The sequence below is a fragment of the Myiozetetes cayanensis genome, unplaced genomic scaffold (assembly GCF_022539395.1).
Source record: "Myiozetetes cayanensis isolate MyiCay16 unplaced genomic scaffold, myiCay2020 scf9, whole genome shotgun sequence".
NCBI lineage: Eukaryota > Metazoa > Chordata > Aves > Passeriformes > Tyrannidae > Myiozetetes > Myiozetetes cayanensis.
The window spans coordinates 28015317-28035215 of record NW_026088185.1 but is presented as its reverse complement, the minus strand read 5'-3'; the positions used below and the strand labels follow the sequence as shown (position 1 = coordinate 28035215).

Below are 19899 nucleotides of genomic sequence, written 5' to 3'. Positions count from 1 at the left end.
ACAGTCATGGATCTTATCACATGCTGAAAGATTTTACACTATTTTATACCACTTGTTTTTTTTCAAATTATTGTTGTCTCTTGCTAAATTCTTTATTTGTGTGGCTTTCCCTTCTCACACATAAAGGCAATAAATGTACCCATTTTTCAGCAGATAGCAAAACCTCTCTCAGCTATGTTTTTCCTCTTTAAGCAATTATTTATCCAGTTATCTTCCACATTTGAAGTACTTTTCATAAACTCATTTTGTTTTGAAGTGTACTAATAAATCTCCTCATAAGACAAGGGCTGATTTGTGAAAGGCTTACTAGGCAAGGCCAAATGCACAGAAACTGAAATGGAACTGAAAAATCCAGTGCTGTGACTAAATATTTAAGGAGTAATGCAACAGATAATGGTGACAGGAAAGAAGATTGCAAGGTAATTTGTTTATTCTCAATATTGTCCAGTCAAGGAAAAGCATCTCTTTGGATCCTACATATAATATAAGAAAAGCAATTACTGCAGTTCAGTGGCCTTTAAACTTCAACAGAATTGTGCTATCAGTTTTTGGTTATGACAATTTTTTAAGAGGTAAGGGGGAAACTAACTGCATAGTCCATGAGGTCTTTTAAGTCCTGTCTTGTCATATTACAAAAAATTCTGAAAACAAGTACTCCCTATTTTTTTCTTTGTGTCTTCCTCAGATGAGGTTACTTTAAATATTCGTAATTTATTGTTTTTCAAAGTTCAGTTCTATGGTGTACAGTATCCTCTTGGGGAGGTTAGTATGATATTTGGTCTATTTTAAGTTCACCTCAGAAAACCTATTCAGCTGCATAATCTCAGTAATGATCTTTGGGAGAATAAAAGTACATGCTCAATTACAGGCTCAAAATTTTCCACTAGCAACAGAAATTTGGATTTAGTTTCTTTATGTCTTGTCTAATTCTCGGCTGACCAAGCTTATTTCAATTGTCAGAGTTCAAAGACTCTTCCAAACTGTGCATCTGCAGCAAAGTGAGGTTGATTTGTTTGTTTCTGTCAAACAGTGCAATTTTTAGAGTATTGTAATTCCAATACTTCAGTATACTCATTTTACACATTTGACAGTGAGAAAAAGCAGGTTTAAGATTCCAGTCAAAATATCCTTCGGCTATAGAATATCTTGAATGAAGAATCCTTCTTCCTGCCGTTCCATAATGCTTACAGAAATTAATGATGCGGTCTCGTGGTATTGGACTTGGATAATGTTTTCAATACATAAACCTCCAAAGTTTACCTTGAAATGTTTTCCTTCAGATACTGCAAAGCAATTAAAACTGTACCTTTTAAATTATGCTCCAAAGTAATAGCAAGTAACCAAATTGTTGAAGCTGTTGGAACAGAATGAGGTTCATCTTGGCTAAGTTAACAATTTGGATTGATCCTGGAATTGTGAGGCCGTGTGTCTGTGTGTGTGTTTGGGGGAAGGACAGAACTGGGGAGCTGAGAAGGAAGCCCAGGGTGGATAATAACAAGATTTACCATATAAGAAGGCAGAATGGAAGACACATGAGGAGTGCAGTAGTGCAAAGGCACAGAGAGGGGTTGTGTACAGTGGAATAAAGGCAGGCTAAGTTGTGTTGTGTAATTTGTATTATAAACAGAGCCAGTCGTTGGGTTGTCTTACACTTGTCTTTATAAACAGTTCTGAGGAGTCTTTTAGAACTTCTCTATAAAATCTTTATTACATTACTGTAGACCTTTTTGAAACTCAGTATGATGAAGCTGAAGGCCAAGGAATGTGCCTTCAAGCTGGTCATTGTGCTCAGTTAAAATTTGGTCAGGAATTTGCCTACTGAGTTTTTGTGCTGTTGAAACCAAATCTGTTTAGAGATCAGTATTCTCAGCTGCTCAAGCAGGCAGACCATGAGACACGATAACAAATCTCAGACTTGTATGCAACCACTCTCATGCAGAGGTAAGCCTAGTTTACTGTAAGAGCTGGCAAAACCACACATCAGCCTGTAAAGGAGAGTGTTCAGTTGTGATCCAGTCAAACCCCTTATAGATTGACTTGTGTGTTAGTGCTGGCTAACATACACAATCCGTGCTGTCTGCTGTGAATGCTGCTCCTTCACCTCATCTGGTACAAGCCACTGCGTTAGTTCAACAGTTCAAACTTTGATGGTGGTGCTTGGCAAGTTTTGTTTATTCAAAATGTACGTTGGGATAAGGATGTTAATAGGAAAGAGCAGAGTTTGTGGGCAAGCTGCGCTGTCTTGATTTGAAATCCAGCAACAGAAGAAAGGATATCTTTAAATCAAAACCAAAATATCCATCTGTATTCCATTCTTTTTCCAATTTTACATTTCTTCCCACACAAACAAACAAAACCAGCCTAACTCACCACCTCCCAAAAACACACACTCTAAATGCTTGGGAAATAGCAATTTTTATATCTTACAGACCATATTTAGGGCACTCATTTCTGCCTGCTGAGCAATTGGAGAATGTTCTTTTTTTCCCAGATAAATACGACTTCCATGTAACTACATAAATATTTTTGTTTTCCCAGTGACCTGGAGGTGACGCCTGTGCTTAAAAATGACGATGGGAGATAAGGGGTGATGCCTGTATCTGAATCCAGAGCTTCCAGAAATATTCTCGGAAACACTAAGGACGAGGGTTCACTGGGATGGGGGCAAGCAGAGGGGTGTTCATCTTCATGATTTTGCTTATTTAGCACAGACATTTTCTCTCATAGCCATTGGATGCAATCACAGGTCTTGGGAATGTGCTTCGCTGTGAAGCGTGTTTGCTGGCAGGAAAGGTAGAGCACCCCTTGACAGGAGGGTAGGGAGGAGAGGTAGTGGAGCCATGGAGGTGACTGTAAAGAACTGGGATCCTGCAGGACAGGCTTCAGAGGTCTCTTCTCCTGAGGTCACATAGTTGGTGTGGCTGCCAGGCACAACCCGTTCCAAAGGGAAAGTAAACAAAATCTTTCTCCCATCGTGGCTCAAATCAACTTATGTATTTGCTTGTTGAGTTAGTTGGTGTGTATTAAATGGAGTTTCATGTGTGTTTCAGTGTAGTGGACTAATTTTAAGAGAGCCTGATAGAAAACCTAAGCATTTGTCTTCCTCCCCTCACATCTCTTCCATCAGGTAGGAAAGTAAGTAGGATATAAATGATGAATCAAACACATTTTTCAACTTTTCTCCCCATTGATTACAGCTTCCTTTAGCTTCAGTGGCATTGTGGAGATTCTGGATAACCAGACATCTTAATCCACCTTCTATTCAACTACAATGTTTTCTCTTAACACCTATAGTATCTTCTTATCTGAACAGTTTCCCCGGCTTGGGAGCACAGGAACAAGTTGGGACTGGCACAAAAACAACTCAAACTCAAATATGAATACAATCATTTGCAGAACAACCGATTTGCTGAATTACCAGAGCTTTGCTTAGTTTTCTTAATTAAAGTAATTGTCTAAGTTGCCTAAGATATCATGCATCTGGGCAAATTTTGCACAGTTGTCAAAATTATCCTGATGTATTTTGTTGTAAAGATGTTTACCCAACAACAACTGTGAGTCATGCACAGAAAGTTTAGGAATTTAATCCACTTCCATGTCCTCAAAGAGATGTACCTAATGTTTGAAGTCCTGGTTGAAGAGCTTTCGTTTCAGTAAGATTGTATTTGGTTGCTGAAGTCTTTGCCACAGAGGTACCTTTATGGATCAGAAATAAACACACTTCCAGGGAGATGAATTCACTCATGGTACAAGTGCATTTTCACTAGGGTCAGGTTAAGGGAGCTGGAGTGTTAAAAAGTTAAAAATATTGCACAATATTGCTCATGAGATTTGCATCAATCCCAGTCCTCCAGCTCTATCGTGTTGTTTCTTCTGGAGGCTGCCACAGCAGATTTGTAATGGGACAAACTTGCACCTTGTGCTCAGCTCTCTGTGCTGAGGAGAAGCATCTGGCTGGTGTTCCCTCTCTTAAGAAGGCAGTGGATTTGAAGGAGGCAGCCTGGTTGCAAAGACTTAGGTGATAATTTAATTAATAAAGCAGGAGTTGAATTGTTAACAGGGGAGAGGAAAGGGGAAATGCCCCTGTTGCAGTAGAAGAATTCTCCCTCTGAGTTGTTTCAGGGTCTCACTCTTGCACCCAAGGACCACAGGGTGTTTCCCCTGGCGTGGCAGCTTCCCATGTTAGCCATGGGCTGTCAGCTTGCTTCACCCAATTCACCATCCAGGATCCTCACATGAAAACCAGTGCTGATTAGTAGCTCATAAAGTATGTTAAGTGTGAAGATGAAGAGCAACTTGGTTACCAGAGAGATTTGGTGATGATGGATGATGGACACGGGAGTCTCCTTCCCTGCTGTTTTATTGCTAGTGAAGGGCACTTCCTCCTCACCAGGCTGTGCCACCATACAGAGGATGCTTGGCTGGGATCGTGATAATGTTCCAGGAAATTTTAGACCTGGAAATACTGCTTTTAGCTGATGTTACACCAAGACTCGGTTAGCACAGTACATTCTCCTCTTCTTAATCTTATCGGTCAGTAATGAAAGAAAATAAGATCGCACTGAAACCCCAGCAGAAAAATTAAGTAATGAAACAGTGATAGGGAAGTAGAATTTATCCATTTGATGTAGGATTTTTTTCCTGTTGAGAAGCTTTCTAAAAATACATCTGTATCAGTAACGTTTTGTTCTTGAATAAAAACAGGATTTAAAAGTCTTAATTATTTAACTGTGTCTCAGGGAAGCATTTAAATTTTGGGCACTGGCTTCAGGAGCACTACTCATGTGTGTAAAGTGCACTTAGAGAAGCCTGTGGAAGGTAGTGGCTGTAACTGGTTTTGTGTTCTGCTCAGGATCCAGGTAGTGGTTGCTGTACAGCAGTGCCAGAACAGAGAGGGAAAGCACCATATAGCTACTTCAGAAAATTTGTTCTTAGACTCTGGTTTATTGATGTAATCTTCTGATGTTGCAGTTATCTCTCAATACTCAGTAAAAGTAGTTGTCACATTTAAAATTGAAGCCTTCTTTACTGGCCAAACACTGGGAGAAGACCGTATGACTTTAACTGTTCAATTATCTTTCTGGCATCATCTACAAAGTTTTCACTATCTTAGTACTCTGCTGCTTATAGCTCTGGGAAATGAAAGGTGTTGTATATACAGCACAAATATATGAGTAATTTGATCTTGGAGCCAGCTGATGTTGTCTTTTGTTTTAATTTTCATTATGCCTTTGGCTGTGTAGCTGCTCCAATTTTTTTATTAGACAGTAGTATATAAAGAGGCAATAGATGGTTAATTGCTGTTCAGGGAAAGTGTTTAAACAACACCACCAGCCATACCTTCTAACAACAACAGTTTCTCATAATGTTTGTGCTTTTTATCTTTAGAATTTATCCATACTTCCAATTCATGATTGCATGTACAGGTGCAGTAGAAATATCTTGGGTAGTTAGAGCTTTTTAGGCATCATATTTTTGTTCTTACATTGTTTCAGTTAAGTATTCAAGATTTTATAATGATTTTTCAAGGTTAAAAAAAGGAACTCTCAAAAATAAAGTTAATTCACACTCTGAAAATAAGGGATATACATGGTTTGTTGTTTGCCGCAGGTTGTTGTGCATGACTTTTGGATCTCCATGGTTGTGCTTTATTTCTCATTGTGACAGTTTTACAGGTCCACAATAAAGACTTCAAACGTAATTGTTTTCAAAATGGGACTTCATGAAAAAAATCAAAACACTATTTAAATAAAAAATAATTAGGAAAACAAAATATTGAGTAGTGGTGATAGAAACTAGAGGGAATAGCCTAATGCTGTGATCCCAGAGCAGAAATAAGGCTGAGCCTCTACAAGAGAAGTGGAGCAGCACAGAGTAACTTGGCAAAACACAGAACCTGTGATTTTTATAATAAGCAGTGATATTGCAAGCAATGTGGTCCACCTTCCCATGTCAGTAGCCAGCTTTGTTTGCTCTGGCAGAGGTAGGGAACTAACAAAATTTATCTTGATGCTATTTCTCCTAAGCAAGTTGTTGTCTCTTAATTACATATTGAATAGCAGCTGGTGTTTGAAGAATTATTGAATGGAAACACAGCAGGGAGAAGTGTGGCAATATTGATGCAAGCTGATACTTTTTCTGCTTGTGGTGGTCTGGAGGCACTGCCCTGAACTGACACATCCTACTTCTTCCTCAGCCTGGCCTGAGGTGCCCAAAACATCAATTTTGTAACAATAGTGTCAGGCCAAATTTAGGTCTCAGTTTTGATTTTGTAATACCAGGTTTTCATAACTCCTAGAACACGTGGAACTAAACTGTTTCCATCTCTTTTTTCCCTTCAGTCACTAAGGGAAAAAATATTGAAAAGAGTTTCCTGCGGGAGATTCAACAAAAGCGTTGCAGTGCTGCTCTGTTTGTGCGATGAAATCAAAGCAGCTACAAACTGTCCGGTCTGTTCTGTTGTCTGAGATTGAGTGATCTGTTATTTCAGTGGAAATAAGGAGGCACACTGGTTTTTGAAAACTCCTCATAGTACATAGCTTTTCCTTAGGTACTGAATCACCTTTAAAGAACTCTGCCTTGGTAACCTTACCAGGAGGACAGCATTTCTCTGCCTCACACAGGTGATGTAAGAGTGAATGTGTTAGTTTATGAAATCCTCATATATGGCAATACTGCAGGCAGGTTTTATAGGTTATCTAGGAGCTATATGTATGTTAAATGGTCTTTTTTAAACTATTATTTTTCAAAATCAGAAAGGGTAGGAATCTTATTACTCTAAATCTCTACCTAGGCAGGGGAAGGAAATCAACTACAAAAAAGACCATTCTGTCTTTCCACTGCCTTGAACAGCTCTTCAAGCACAGATTGTCTGAAATAGCTGCCATAATATGTTTTTACTTTTCAGACCATGGAGCTTAGAGAATCAGTTTTTTAGAATCTACATCATCTCTTTCCTCCTGGGACTGAAGCTGGTTACCATAGCAAAATGGCAAGGAAGCTGCTAAGCAAGTAGTACCATTTGGTAAATAGGATATAAATTTATTTTATTAAGAGAGAGGACAGTGAAAAAAAAATTAGTGCTGTTAGATTTTGTTTGTTTGTTTGCTTTATTGTGTTTTAAAATACCGCTGTAGAAAATGGTCGTGAATGTATATTGAAAATGCTCTTGCTCACTAACAAGGGTGGCTACAAATAATAGGAGCTTCAGTTTTAAATCACTGCAGCTCTTTGATACTTTTGCAGAAAAGTTACACAGTAACAGAGAAATTACACAGTAATTTCCCTCCTTACCTTTCCTGGTGTTGCAAAGATGGCACACAGTGAATTAAATGAGTTTTGGCTTAACAGAATAAATACAGATAGCTGTCCCCTGCTACTTAAAAATTACATTGCAATACAGCTTTAGTTCCCACTTGATGCAGCCTGGTCATCCATGGCTGTCTTGGAAATCAGTCTGTGAAGTCCCTTGGGTTTGTGTAAAGTGACGTCAGTGAATGTGGAAAAGTTACTGCTTTGAGTTCCAAAAATGTTATCACTGATGTCCAGTCTGATGGTGTTTTTTGTACTCCCTGTTGATGATGTTGGTCACTGTACAGTGTGAATCACGTGCCTTGAACAGCATGGCTTGGCTGTTTAAGGCAGCAGCAGAGCAACAGTATCATTGTGGGTGGACTCCAGGGGGGGTGGGAATTTTGGCACAATACCAATTTGTTGAGACAGACCAAGGAAGAGCTTGTGTTCAGGACTGAGGTGTTCCTCTTTACTGCTGGGTAAATTCTTGATATGTTGCCTGGCATCTAAACCAGCTGTTCTTGGTGCAAGACTTGAGTTACCATTTTGGGGAGTTTCTTTGTGCTAGAGACTGTAAGTAAAGTGAAGTCTCAGAGTCTTGGGATTAAAGCAGAAAGCTGTTTGTTTCCCTTTCCCATGTGCTCGGGGTATTCATCTCAAGAGTTAGGGTTCAGGTCTCTCATTTCACTGAAATATGCTGAGAGCTCATTCTGTGTGTGAAGGATTGTTATCACCACTGGCCACACCCAGTCCTGCAACTTACATGATCATTTGGTTTGCCTTGGTGAAGAAAGGACATACTTTGGCATGAATGCTACATGGTTCTCTTTGCAAAATTCTTGAAAGTGTCATGACCTTATACAAGGTTACAGAATATCAGGGAAACGCTTATTGCTGGCTTTTACTGAAGTTACAGACGTGAACACAAATCTACCCATTCCAGTTCCGTACAAAACAAATGTTGTTAACTGCTCTGAAAGGAAACTCTTTAACAGGCATAGACCTACAGGCAGAGAGCGTTTTCCTGCTGTTTGGTATGCCCTGTCACATTTTCTTCTTAGTGCACCTCTGAGTATGTCCAATGGAGAGAATCTGGGAGTCTTGCTGTAATCTGAGTATGCAAAAGATGCTGTTTAGTTTTAACCCCTTTGAGCACATATTAACCATATTTAACTTGTAGAAGTGCTGTTCACTGGCTGAGAGTCTCAATCAGTGTATCCATGGAGTGGGAATCGGAGTAACTCCTAGGAAAACCCTATTCTGACTCCCTTTTAAAGCTGTTTCTTCATTATAATAAGTACTGTTGGGGTTTTTTTCAATGGGAGATTTTTTCAATGGTTTTTTTCCAAGCGGGCATTTTTCATCTTTAAAAATTATCATTATCAGCAAAAAATTATGATCAAATGCCACAGATGCAGCACTGGATTAGGGTAACTTGGCAGGATCTGGGTGGGGGTTGGCTGGTGTCTGAGCAGCTTGGAGGGAGAGATGGAGGACCTTGGATCTGGCAGGGTTCAGCTAGTCTCAGAAGGAGCTGAGTGAGAATATAATTGTGAAGGGAATGTGTGAGTTTAGGATTAGGATGTATTTTATGTCCCTATGTATGATCTGCATCTTCAAAAGCCCCATCTCTGTGCAAACTGTAGGCTCTGGATGGAGGGAGGAGTCTGTAGGAGTTGAGAATAATATCCTCCTTGGAAACCAGTTATTTGCAAATATATAAAGCTGCCATTAGTGATAATCACCTGTGGGTGTCTGTAACCTGCAGGTTACTGCACTGTACAGTGTGGTACCCCAGTGTGGGAACTCACTGCGGGGACGTAACCCAAAATGCAGCACTTGATTCAGGAGCTTGGGAGGTTGGAGAGTTGCCATCTACTGGCAGCCATCCATAGAGGGGTGTCCCTCATCTGGCTATAGTTTAAGGTGTTGTTTATTTTAAGCTGAAAGGTGGTGTTTTTCTGCTTAAATCCTGTTTCAAGTCAGAGTTGTTAATAAAAGAATTGTCGCTGTCCTTAGCATGTGGATGTAGTCCAAGAGTTAGAGTAATCCCAGCTGGACTTTTTGGAGAGGTTGTTGCTCTTGAGATGTGGGTCCATGTTTGAGATGGGGGTGGCTTCTCTCTCCTGCACAGTGCTTGAGGAGTCCTGAGCACCTGCTGTGAGCTCAAGACTTGAGGGGTGCCCTGCAGCTCTCCTGCCCTTCAGAGCCTGGCTCTGTATTTTCAGGGAATGGGCTGGTCTGGAAACTACTTTTTTTATTCTGCAAGTAAAAAAGTAATAAAGGCAAAGGATATATTGGGACTCATTAGGGAATAGACCAAATATCTGTATTATTAAGAATCTTGCAGGTCTGACAGTCTTTCCCCCTAGAAGAGATGAGAGGTGCTTCAAATCTGCCCTCAAAGGGAGATCCAGTTTTGTGTGGGTCTCAAAAAGTCATACTGTGACTGACCTCTGTCAAGGGAATTGTTTACACTATGCCATCAGAAGTGGTTTTGCTTCCACCAAATGCCACCAATAGGCATGATTTTTTTCCTTTTTATTAAAAAATAGTTGGAAAATAAAGGATTGCAACACAAGTTTTCAGCAAAAGTTATGTGACTATTTCCTTACTAAACATAACCCACATGGGAACAGAAGAGTGATGTAGCTTTTCCTTCTTGCTTGTCCAGCTGAAATATACTTCAGACTTAACACCTCTTTCTGTAATCATGTTCGCAGAAATGTAAAAAGCTTATTTATTCATCTAGTACATAAAAATTTTGAGTTGGAACTAGATTTAAAAAACTACTTCAGTTGCTTTTAAATCTTGTGAATATCAACACTTTACCTTCAGTATTTCAAGCACCATTTCAAAATAATGGTTTAGTGTGCCTTTGATAAGTTTTTGAGCCAGAGTTGTAGGTACATGGACATGGAAATACTTGTGTTCCTCTGTCAGATGTGTCAGTGCGAGTCGTAGCTAACTTGTAGTGGCAGACAAGTGATGCATTTTTAGATGGATTTGTGTCACAGTAGTTCCAAGATAATGGATAACCAAAAGCAAGATTACAGAATTACCAGAGGAATTGTATTTTTTATCAGTGAAGTAATACACAGTGTTAAGAACGTATGTTTGAGGCCATATATGGAAATTTTATGTTTTAATGACTAGAGCAGGTAAAATACACTGGAATTAAGAGCTTGAAGTTTAAATGTGTCTTGGATTAAGGAGTCATAGAAGGGGCTGGGTTCTGGCTAGTGCTTTGTTACCAGTGGCAGATTTCCAAAGTGTAACCAAGTATTTTTTCCTTTTTTTTTCTTTTTCTTTTTTTTTTTTGTTGCAGCTGGTCTCCAATGTTCTCATCTTCTCCTGTACAAACATTGTAGGCGTGTGTACCCACTATCCAGCAGAGGTGTCCCAAAGACAGGCTTTCCAGGAGACCAGGGAATGCATACAAGCCAGGCTGCATTCTCAAAGGGAAAACCAGCAGCAGGTAAGAGCAACAATCGGAAATAAAAAATGAAGTTGTTGAAACAGAATTAGCATGCAAATTGTTCCTGGAGGATGGGCTTTGCAGGCTTCTTGCTTCGTGAGTAATCCAAGCAAGAACGGGTTGATGGTGGAGGACAGGATTTTTAAAGGTTTGAAAGAGAGCTCAGGGGTGTAGTTCTTCCCCAATACCCTGATGGACTTTTCCAGAGTCATCAACATATCCTGTGGGATGTGCTCAGTGGGCTAAAATGACACAGTACACAAAGTGTCTGCGCAGGTTTTTTGCACCTATCACTGGAGACGTGTTGAATGCAGATGTAACACGCAGGCTTTGGACCCACCCTCTTTGGAAGGTCAAAGCATGGTGTGAATTGTCAACAAAGCCACTGCCAACAGGTAGCTGTGAGTCAGGTTTCAGAAGCAAAAAGTAAAAATTGGTCCACAGAACATACTGTTCCTTGATGACTCTAAAGAAGGTCCTCTTCCTGTATTTCCCAAAGGTTCCTGTCTGGTTACACCCTTCTGTATACCTTACTGGCCTCAAATGAATTGTGTTTGTTCAAAGAGTAAGATTCATCACCAACTTCATTGGTTTTTCGCTGTAGAAAGACCTCTTGGTGTCAGCATACAGCTTACTCGTCAGGGGTACTGAATGTATCTGCTCCCCTAAATCATTTGAGTTCTCTTGCAGTGAATCTCTTGTGTCCTCAGAATTAGACAAAAAAGACATTTGGGGGCAGCTTAGCTATTCCCTTGCAAACACACATCTCTGCCCTGCAGTACGTCTCACAGTGGTCTGTTCGGTGCAATTTAAAATTAATTATGAAACTGGGTTTCCACTCATCCCTTGGGAGATATCTCAGAGTTTGGTTGTGAGTTTGGGGAGAGGTCAGGGGAATGAATCAGCTGGAGAGCCTTTGAATCTCTGTGGCAACGCAGCTTAATTTTCCTTCATGTCTCAGCCCATCTGCATCTATGGATTTGACTTTTGGCAGTGTTTCATGAGGTATCTCTTGCTGATACACTTGCTATTCAATCCTTACTGCAAAATAGTGTGTACACATGCTTTATTTTGATAATTTTTGTATGAAAATTAGATTCACGCTCAACTCCTTTTTCCTTTGCAACGAATGCAGTCTCAGAAAGATGAAACGAGCAGCCACTCCTCCTTCCACTCCTTGAAATGGAGGAAAGGTTTGAGCCCAGAGAATATGCCACTTTACTTATTGATTACAGCTCTGTCCTCCCTGCTGAGAGACTGCCTTAGCAGCATGGCTCAAATGCTTGGGCTCTTCTGGATTTAGGAGCTTCTGTCTCTGAAGCCCTGACAAATGCCCTCACTTAATGCCTTTTCTTCTCCCCCTCCTGAGAAAGTACTATACCATACAAAAGAAAGCCAGGACATCAAAAAAACATGGATCAAATCCAGACACTGACAAGTGTTCTCCAGTCCTTCCAGCGGTAACTCCGGGTCCTGACAGCTGGGGACTCTTGATGAGATTATTTTGCTGCCACAGCCTGCACTGACACTGATCTCCAGGTTCAGTTCAGATGCATCCCTATGCATAATGCATTGAGATAATCATGAGGTGACAGCAGACACAAATAAGGGCAGCTCAGCCCACACCTGGGAGAGCCAGTCTCCAAACAGGGCTGGAGGAAAACAGAACTGCACAGCCCAGCACTGCTACAGTTGCTTATCTCTTTCTGGAGGTGTGATGGTGCTCCTGTGTGCTGTGCTCTGTTAAAGGCGGTCAGATTTTCTTGGGCGAATGAATGTGTATTTTCCTTTATCAAGAGTCCACCAGCACCTGAAATTAACCAGAAAGTAAATAAAAAATCCAGAATTGTCCAATGCAGAAGAGAGATGACTTGTGATTTCATTACTAAGATAACCTAGGGCACAGCCATAACAAGAATCACTGTTGCTTGCCCAGAGTTCTTCACAATCTGGAGTGAGCAAGTATTTAGCATTTGGGAAAGAGATGGGTTATTGGGACTGCAAAGCCTTATTTTTAGCATTGCTTGTCTTTCGGCTTGGAAAATTCTCCTTTTTTTTTAATCTCCACATCACTTGTAAAAAGTAACTGTTACTAAACCTGAATTCAAATGGATAGTCTTAAGATACTAAATATTTGCAGTGATTTGAGGTCATCTTGAGAGAGTATGACATAAACAGTTAGAATGCCTATGCAGTGCAGGGTTGTTGCAGGGATCTGTGTGCCCGTGTACACATACATATGTGTACGTATGTAAAGAGTAGGTCTGTGTTGTACTCTTTCATCTGTGCCCATTCTTGGGACTGCTGCTCCCTGGGATGCATATGTTTAATGTATAATTCAGTAGAACCGCACTTGCATGTTGTTTTGAAGTGAGAGTTATATACGAATTTGCTCTTGCTTTTTTATCAGGTCAGAATGCTCCCTTGTTAAACTTATAAAACAACGGTCCTAGTCACCTCACTGTTGCATTGTAAGTGATTTTACAGGAGAGCTGCAGGACTTTCTAGTCATTGTATCAAAATGAAAACTGTACTCTAGTGGAGACTTTAACTTCTGTGCTCCATTTGAAATAAAACAGGGATTTTGTTGTTTTGAGGGTCTTTTAACAAGGTTTGTGCTTTACAAATGCACTTGTTACAGCCTTCTCCTGTTAGCTTCAGAGGTTATCTTCGGTGATTGTGATGCTCCAAACAAACAGAACAAAGATAATGCCCAGCTCTGTAACATGGCTCAGCTTCCTAATTAGTCACTGCATGAAGGGATGTTGTGCTACATGCATTTGTTTCACCTGATAAGCCTATCTTATTCCCTCATTATTAGTTCAGAGAGGTGTTAGTTCAGCTCCTGGAGATCTCAAGTGTCTTGAAAATACCGGGCATTTAATCTGGCAAGTGCCTACGGTGTCAGGAAGAAGGGGCTGGGGGCTCTCAAGTAAAAGTTACTCAGAAATGAATGTGAAAATCTCGTGGGGTACTAGTAACAGACACTCCTGAATGTGTCCCTGTTCTGAAAGCAACTAAACCCTCCGTGCTCGTGCGCTTACAAGGAATGTTTCAAACCTGTGGGTGCCCCTGAACCTCCCATAAAGCTCCGAGTTATTTAGAGGATGTGTAAAATCACACGTAAAAAAGCAGCTTTCACACATTTGAGGATGCCTATTAGAATATGCAAATGAGAGCAGCGTGTACACAATTTACTCTAGAAAGCATACAAATGTGTTGTGCTTTTCTGCTCAAGGAGTGTGCTAATAGCTGACAGAAGCCTAAGGACATGTGCATGATTCATGATCTTCTTTAGAAAAAAAACGGGGTATGTAAGTGATAGCTGCTGCAGTATGTTAGAGAAGGTGAGAGTAGTTTGAAAAACAAGTATCTTCTCAGGACTGCTGCAGTTTTGAGCAGAGATAGAAATCCCTCCACACATCTTCTGTGTTATTACGGTGTCTTCAGAGACTGGAGGCAAGAATCCATCTCTTTAAGGTACACACTGAAGAGGAAAAATAAGGAAATACTGGGCAGTGCTGCAGACTATAAAATGTCTCAGTGCACGCTGAGCATGTTTTCAATGAATTCATCTTCCTCTGGTTCCCCCAGGGTTCCTCTCTCTCCTTAGAGGAAGAAACAAATGGGGACTTTTCAGATAAAACTAGGAATTAGAAACCAGAAATGTGCCTACAACTGTAGTGTGGGCAAGTGGTTTGGTGATATGAGTAATTAGGACAGGATTGCTGACCCCTGTGAGTCAGGGTTTGAGCCCTGCTGCTCCCTGTGCTGTTGAGAATTAACGAGTTGTTAGATAAGGTTAGGGACCTGCGTTTGCTCCACATTCTGTCCGTGTCTTCAGGAGGGAAGGCCCTTTTCTTCCCTCTGCTCACTGCAGGTAAAGAAAAATAATGACAAAAATGGCTCAAGTGTCTGGGATTCGTCAACTATTCCAGAGCACTGCCTGCAGGGTGGACCACAGTGGAGCTGATCCCAAAGGAGGTGCTCCCCACCTCCTTAAGCCATAGCAAAGAACTTCTTTTGAACCGCAAGGGGTGTGACTGAGAATAGAATGAAGCTCTGGGCAGAATTCTCAGGTGTGATTCCTGAAATACACAATTGCATCCCTGGGGCACAAATTGCCTGCAGGTTTAAATTCTGTAACTTCTGCATGAAATTGGCAACAATTTAGAATAATAATAAGCACTTGCTTTTATGTGAGTTCTTAGGAAAATCACCAAAGTCATCATTTTGTCATGTGACTAATTTTGTAAACTATATGGAACAGTTTGCAAAATAATGCTACAGAAGTCACACTAAAGCTATTATCAATAAATAAAATTGCCAAGTGAGGGGCACAACTTGTTGATGACAAGGCTGGTTATTGAAAATACTCTCATAGGTGAGTGGGTGGGTTTACAGGTCTTGATGCAATTAGGCACTAATAGTAGTTTTAAGCATAGAAGTATAATAATGCTTTGTAGAGTCGGGCTAACTCTTCATGGTAGTTTTATCAGGGCATTCCTTTGGCTTTTTAGCTGCTAAGAGCAGGTTTGTGCCTGCTGGGGGAATGTGCTTAGATGATTAGATAAGCAAGGAAGGAATTTTAAATGGTGCCCAAGGGTGTTGGGGTATCATTCCTCTGTTAGGTAAAGAACTTGGTGGTGGTGTGCAGAGGCTGTGTGGGAGGTCAGACAGTACCATTTATCCCAGTCCTTCCAAGAATGGTGCACAGACACTTTTTGAGTTGCATGGTTCCTTCACTTGCAAGAACTGGCAACCATGAATCGTAAGCTCAGTGCATCTGGAATGAAAAAAAATAGTTTTTCTTCTAAAATCATTGAATTCTTATTGCTGGGTTGGGACAGAATTGCATATGACTGGTTAGGGGATCATCTGCTGGGTTTATGGAGACCATTTTGCTTGGTTATTCTCATCTCCCACCAAACTGATGACTCACTTCTCCCCAGTAAGGAACAAAGTGTGTTTGTTAACTGGGCAGCAGGTGTTTTAATTGGTTCATCTGTCTGACTCCACAGGAGCGTCTCCTGCTCTCTGTACTTCCTCGACATGTTGCCATGGAGATGAAAGCTGACATTAATGCCAAACAGGAAGACATGATGTTTCATAAGATCTACATCCAGAAGCATGACAATGTCAGGTAAGAACAGCAGCCCATCTCCCAGCCGTGGGGCAGGAGGGACCCTCCCAGTGCTTGGCACTTAACACCCAGGGACAAAAACGATAGTGACACATAATCCAAAATAAGTGTAAAGACTCTAAAGTGTTACTAGTTGACTTTTGAATGTTTCTTTATAGGATGGTAGGAGGATTGCCACATTCCTGCAATATCTTCTTTTGGGAAGCAGCTTTAACTGATTTCTTTTGTTAAGTTCTCCTTTCCTTTCTGCTTTTCTGGATTGAATGTTGGTGGTTTTGAGAAGGTTTTGGGTTCAGTTATTTTTTGGCAGTTACAGGCATGCTTCTGATAAGACCTGATGGAATTCAAGTCAAAGATTGGGAGCTCTTTCCACAGGGTGGATTGTAGATCACAGCTGAGGTTAGGATCTTCTGCAGTGGCTTCTGCCAGTTTGGAATTACAAGCAGAGGGTCAATTAGTGACAGCCTTTGGCAGCCTCTCAGTCACCTGATGATGTATTGGTCCTTGGTCTACCTGCATGAGAAGGGCAATGTGATGTCCAGTCTCTGGCAAGCCATGCAAAATCAAACCCAGTCCGTGTTGCTGGGGTAGTCCAGCCCCATGAGCTTCTGAATATCAACTGGTTCCCACTGTCCAGTTTCGCAGGGAAGAGGCAATAAAGGAGCATTTTAGTGGCTTGATAGCTTTATAGGCTGCAGTTACAGAGTTTAACTTAATCTTGATGAATTTTACCTCTGCTGTTGTACCAGATCTCTTTGGGGATCACTTATGTCTCAGCTAAGCCAGGTCCTGGAACTGTGTAACAGCTCTGTCAGTCTATAAATACTTCTGTGGAGACATGGAAACTGGGGACAGAGAGCTTCCCTCCTTCCCTTCTCCATCTCCCCTTCCAACAAGAGTTTTTCCTGTAAATTCCTTGTGTAACCTTTCTCTCTTACATAGCTTTAGTATGTTGGTGAATTGTATTTTCTGATACTTGGTGCTCAAGAAATAAAAGAGGTTTTCTTATCTCTCTAACATACTGCACCCTCCAATAGTTGATGTGGAGAAATCTTCATGAAATTCTGATACATTTGAAGACATTGCCTCAGGATTGAGGATGGCAGGGAGAGGTAATGTACAAGTAGAAAATTGAGAGTTGCTCGCTGTTGAATGTAGACGGATATAAAAATCACTGAAATCAGGGCAAGTCTGCGTGCTTTGGTTTTTTTTGGTTGTGACTCAGTAAAGAGATGAAGATCCACAACAAAAACATTATCAGAAATCAAGAACAATAATGGTTCAGTGATGAAAAATAAAGAATATATATGATGATGAAGGGGAAGGGAACAGACCATTCCGTGTGCCCTCAGCAGACTACATGTTACAGTCGATTATGTTTTGTGTCTTCGCATTTGTTTTTTCCTAAATAACACTGAGCTTGTTCAAGAAGGTGTGTAAATTTCTTCAGATAGATAAATTTCTTGTGAATTACTTTTTTCCAGTACTCAAAGGTCAACTTGACATTCAAACTGGGTGTGATTCATCAGATATGGCATGAGACTAGTCATGATATGAGACTATGGTATTATAGTCTTTCACATCAATTTCCATATGTCCTTTGGCAGGTCTGAAAGTTGTTCAGGATGGTCAAATTTTAGCAAAGGTGATTAACTCTTTAGGATGATACTGATTTAAAATTGTAATTATATGACTCACATAAACAAAAACTGCATAAACAATAATGAACTAATTTTACAAATGAAAAATTTTAAAGGGAGGGTGGAATCTGATGGAACAATTGTGATTGGAAAACATAGCCCAAAGGCAATGGCTGGTAGGGAGACATGGACATCTCAAAAGATGCAACAGAAAGTGGCACATGGTCTAAAGTATGGAAAGAGAAAGGAGTTTGCAGTGATTTTCAGTTATGGCTGTAAAGTAATGTGGAAGGTGAAACACATGTACATAAATGGGTATATGGACCTTGGATTGTCCTGATGGGTAGTTAAATGGAAACATTTAATTTTGACATCAGGTATATTTATTCAATAATATAAACATTTATGTAATAGATTCACTTTGGTGGCCTAAAAGTAATTTTAACTTTGTTCCTCACAGTAATGAATGTTTAGGAATCAGGTCCCTGCAGGTGCTGACTAACTCCAGTGCAAAGGGATGCTAAGGTTTCAAAAGATCTTGCAAGGGGAAACAACTTAAATGATATCTTCCTCAAAGTGTGGGCTTTGCTGCCTGGTGCCTGTGAGGTCCAAAATCAAGGCCCACTGAAATCATGGAAAAGGCTGGAGAAGTGAGATAAGAAACAGGAATAAAATAGTATGTGCTGAGAGCAAATATAAAGTAACTTAGGAACATCTCATCTTCATGTACTTTAGGGAAATGAATAACTAAGTAAGAATACTGAAAAAAAGGAAACATGATTTGGAACAAATGACTCATTTCACACTAGGAGTTCAGCATGGAGCCTTTGCTCTTGCCTGGGTGCACTGAAACTGCCTCTGGTGGGAATGACTGCGGATGATTTTGAAGCATTTACATGCACACAGAAACACACTGGAGGGAGGAGGTAGCATCTCAATGATGATTGATTAATGAACTGGCTGAATAAAAAGCAAACATGCTCTTTACTTTGCACGGGGAAATGCTCAAGGGGAGGCTTTTGAGATGAGAACGCTCCAAGCAATTTTGTTTTGTGTTCGTCACTACTCAAAAATGTCGTAAGATCTCAGTTTTTATGAGCTAAAGGTTATTGTGTCAAGGCAATTGAGAAGTATGTGAAATCGGTGCAAGGGTGCTGTGCCCAGCCATTGAATCTGGCTTCCTGTTGATGATTTATCAGCAGGAGCATTTCCTCTGCAGTTCGTAGGAGTGGGAAGGTCTGCACAGAGGTGTGGATTTTCCTTCTCCTTCTGCTGTATTCAGCAGTTCTTTTTTCTCACTCTCCCAGGTTACTTATAATTACTTTCATTGTAAATGAAAGTGTATTGGATGGGAATTTTCATTAGCTATTGAGTTAAAAGTTTGATTGCTGTTGTAATGCCTGGAACCTGAGACCTTAATTTTTACTGGATCTTCAGGGTGAGGTTGCTCACCAAATTCACAGTTAAATGGATATAATGAGCCTCACTGACACTGGAGGTTTCCATCCAGCTGGGTTTATCTTGGGTCATTTGAACTTGGGAGGCACAGGAGCAGAGCCTCCTGCACTTGGCCTGGTTTGACATTTTGTATGGGAGAAGTGGTTTACTAAATTCTGCCTCAGATAAGATTAAATATTTTAATTTTCAGGGATGATTGGGTCTGGGCTTTTGGGACCACCTCTAATTTTAATTAAAAAACAAACCCAAACCACTCTACCATCCGAAACCGTTGTTCTAAAATTATGTGAATTTAGTGTGTATGGGCTTTTTTTTTTTTCATTTTTAAAATGAAGTTCTTTAACTGTCCAGTTCTGCTGTGATATGCTTTGTTTTAGATACCAGGTCACGTGCTTCTTTTTTTTTTTTTTTTTTTTTTTTCCCCAAAAGGAAGTCAATTTAAACCTGTGTAGAAAAGATCTTCCTCAAGTACCGGTAGTAAGTCTGTAAAACATAACCATGATCCTTTAATAAGGGGCAGTTCTGCCATGGTATTGCTTGCTGTGTTACACTTCTCTTAGAGGGAAGGCTGTCTCTCTGTTCGGGGAAAGATTTTTTATGCAAAATACTGTGAGTGTTTTTGACCTGAATGGGTAAAAGCAAATCTTTTTTAAGCCTTATCAGGACTTCCTGGGAATGAGTTCATAATCTCCTGCTTATTGTTATGGAAAGTTAAGTTCAGAGACTAATTTATCCACAGTGAAAATATAATTTCCTGTCATTTTTGGCAGCAAAATTTGCTTCAGGATTATGTTCTTCTGAAGAATTTAGGGTGGTGATGAAACTAAGATGAAGATGTTTGGGGTTAATACGCTCTTGATGCACATGAACAGAACCTTTTAACAGAG

General features: G+C 40.3%; 1 protein-coding gene across 1 annotated transcript in view; it reads left to right on the top strand.

Annotated features, from left to right (window-relative positions):
• The window catches only part of ADCY5 (adenylate cyclase 5), a 206002-nt gene that overhangs the window by 109483 nt on the left and 76620 nt on the right, over positions 1–19899 (top strand). The window contains exons 2-3 of the mRNA XM_050339625.1: positions 10622–10771; positions 15793–15914. Coding sequence (XP_050195582.1) covers positions 10622–10771; positions 15793–15914 — 272 coding nt within the window. The remainder of the gene's footprint in view (positions 1–10621; positions 10772–15792; positions 15915–19899) is intronic.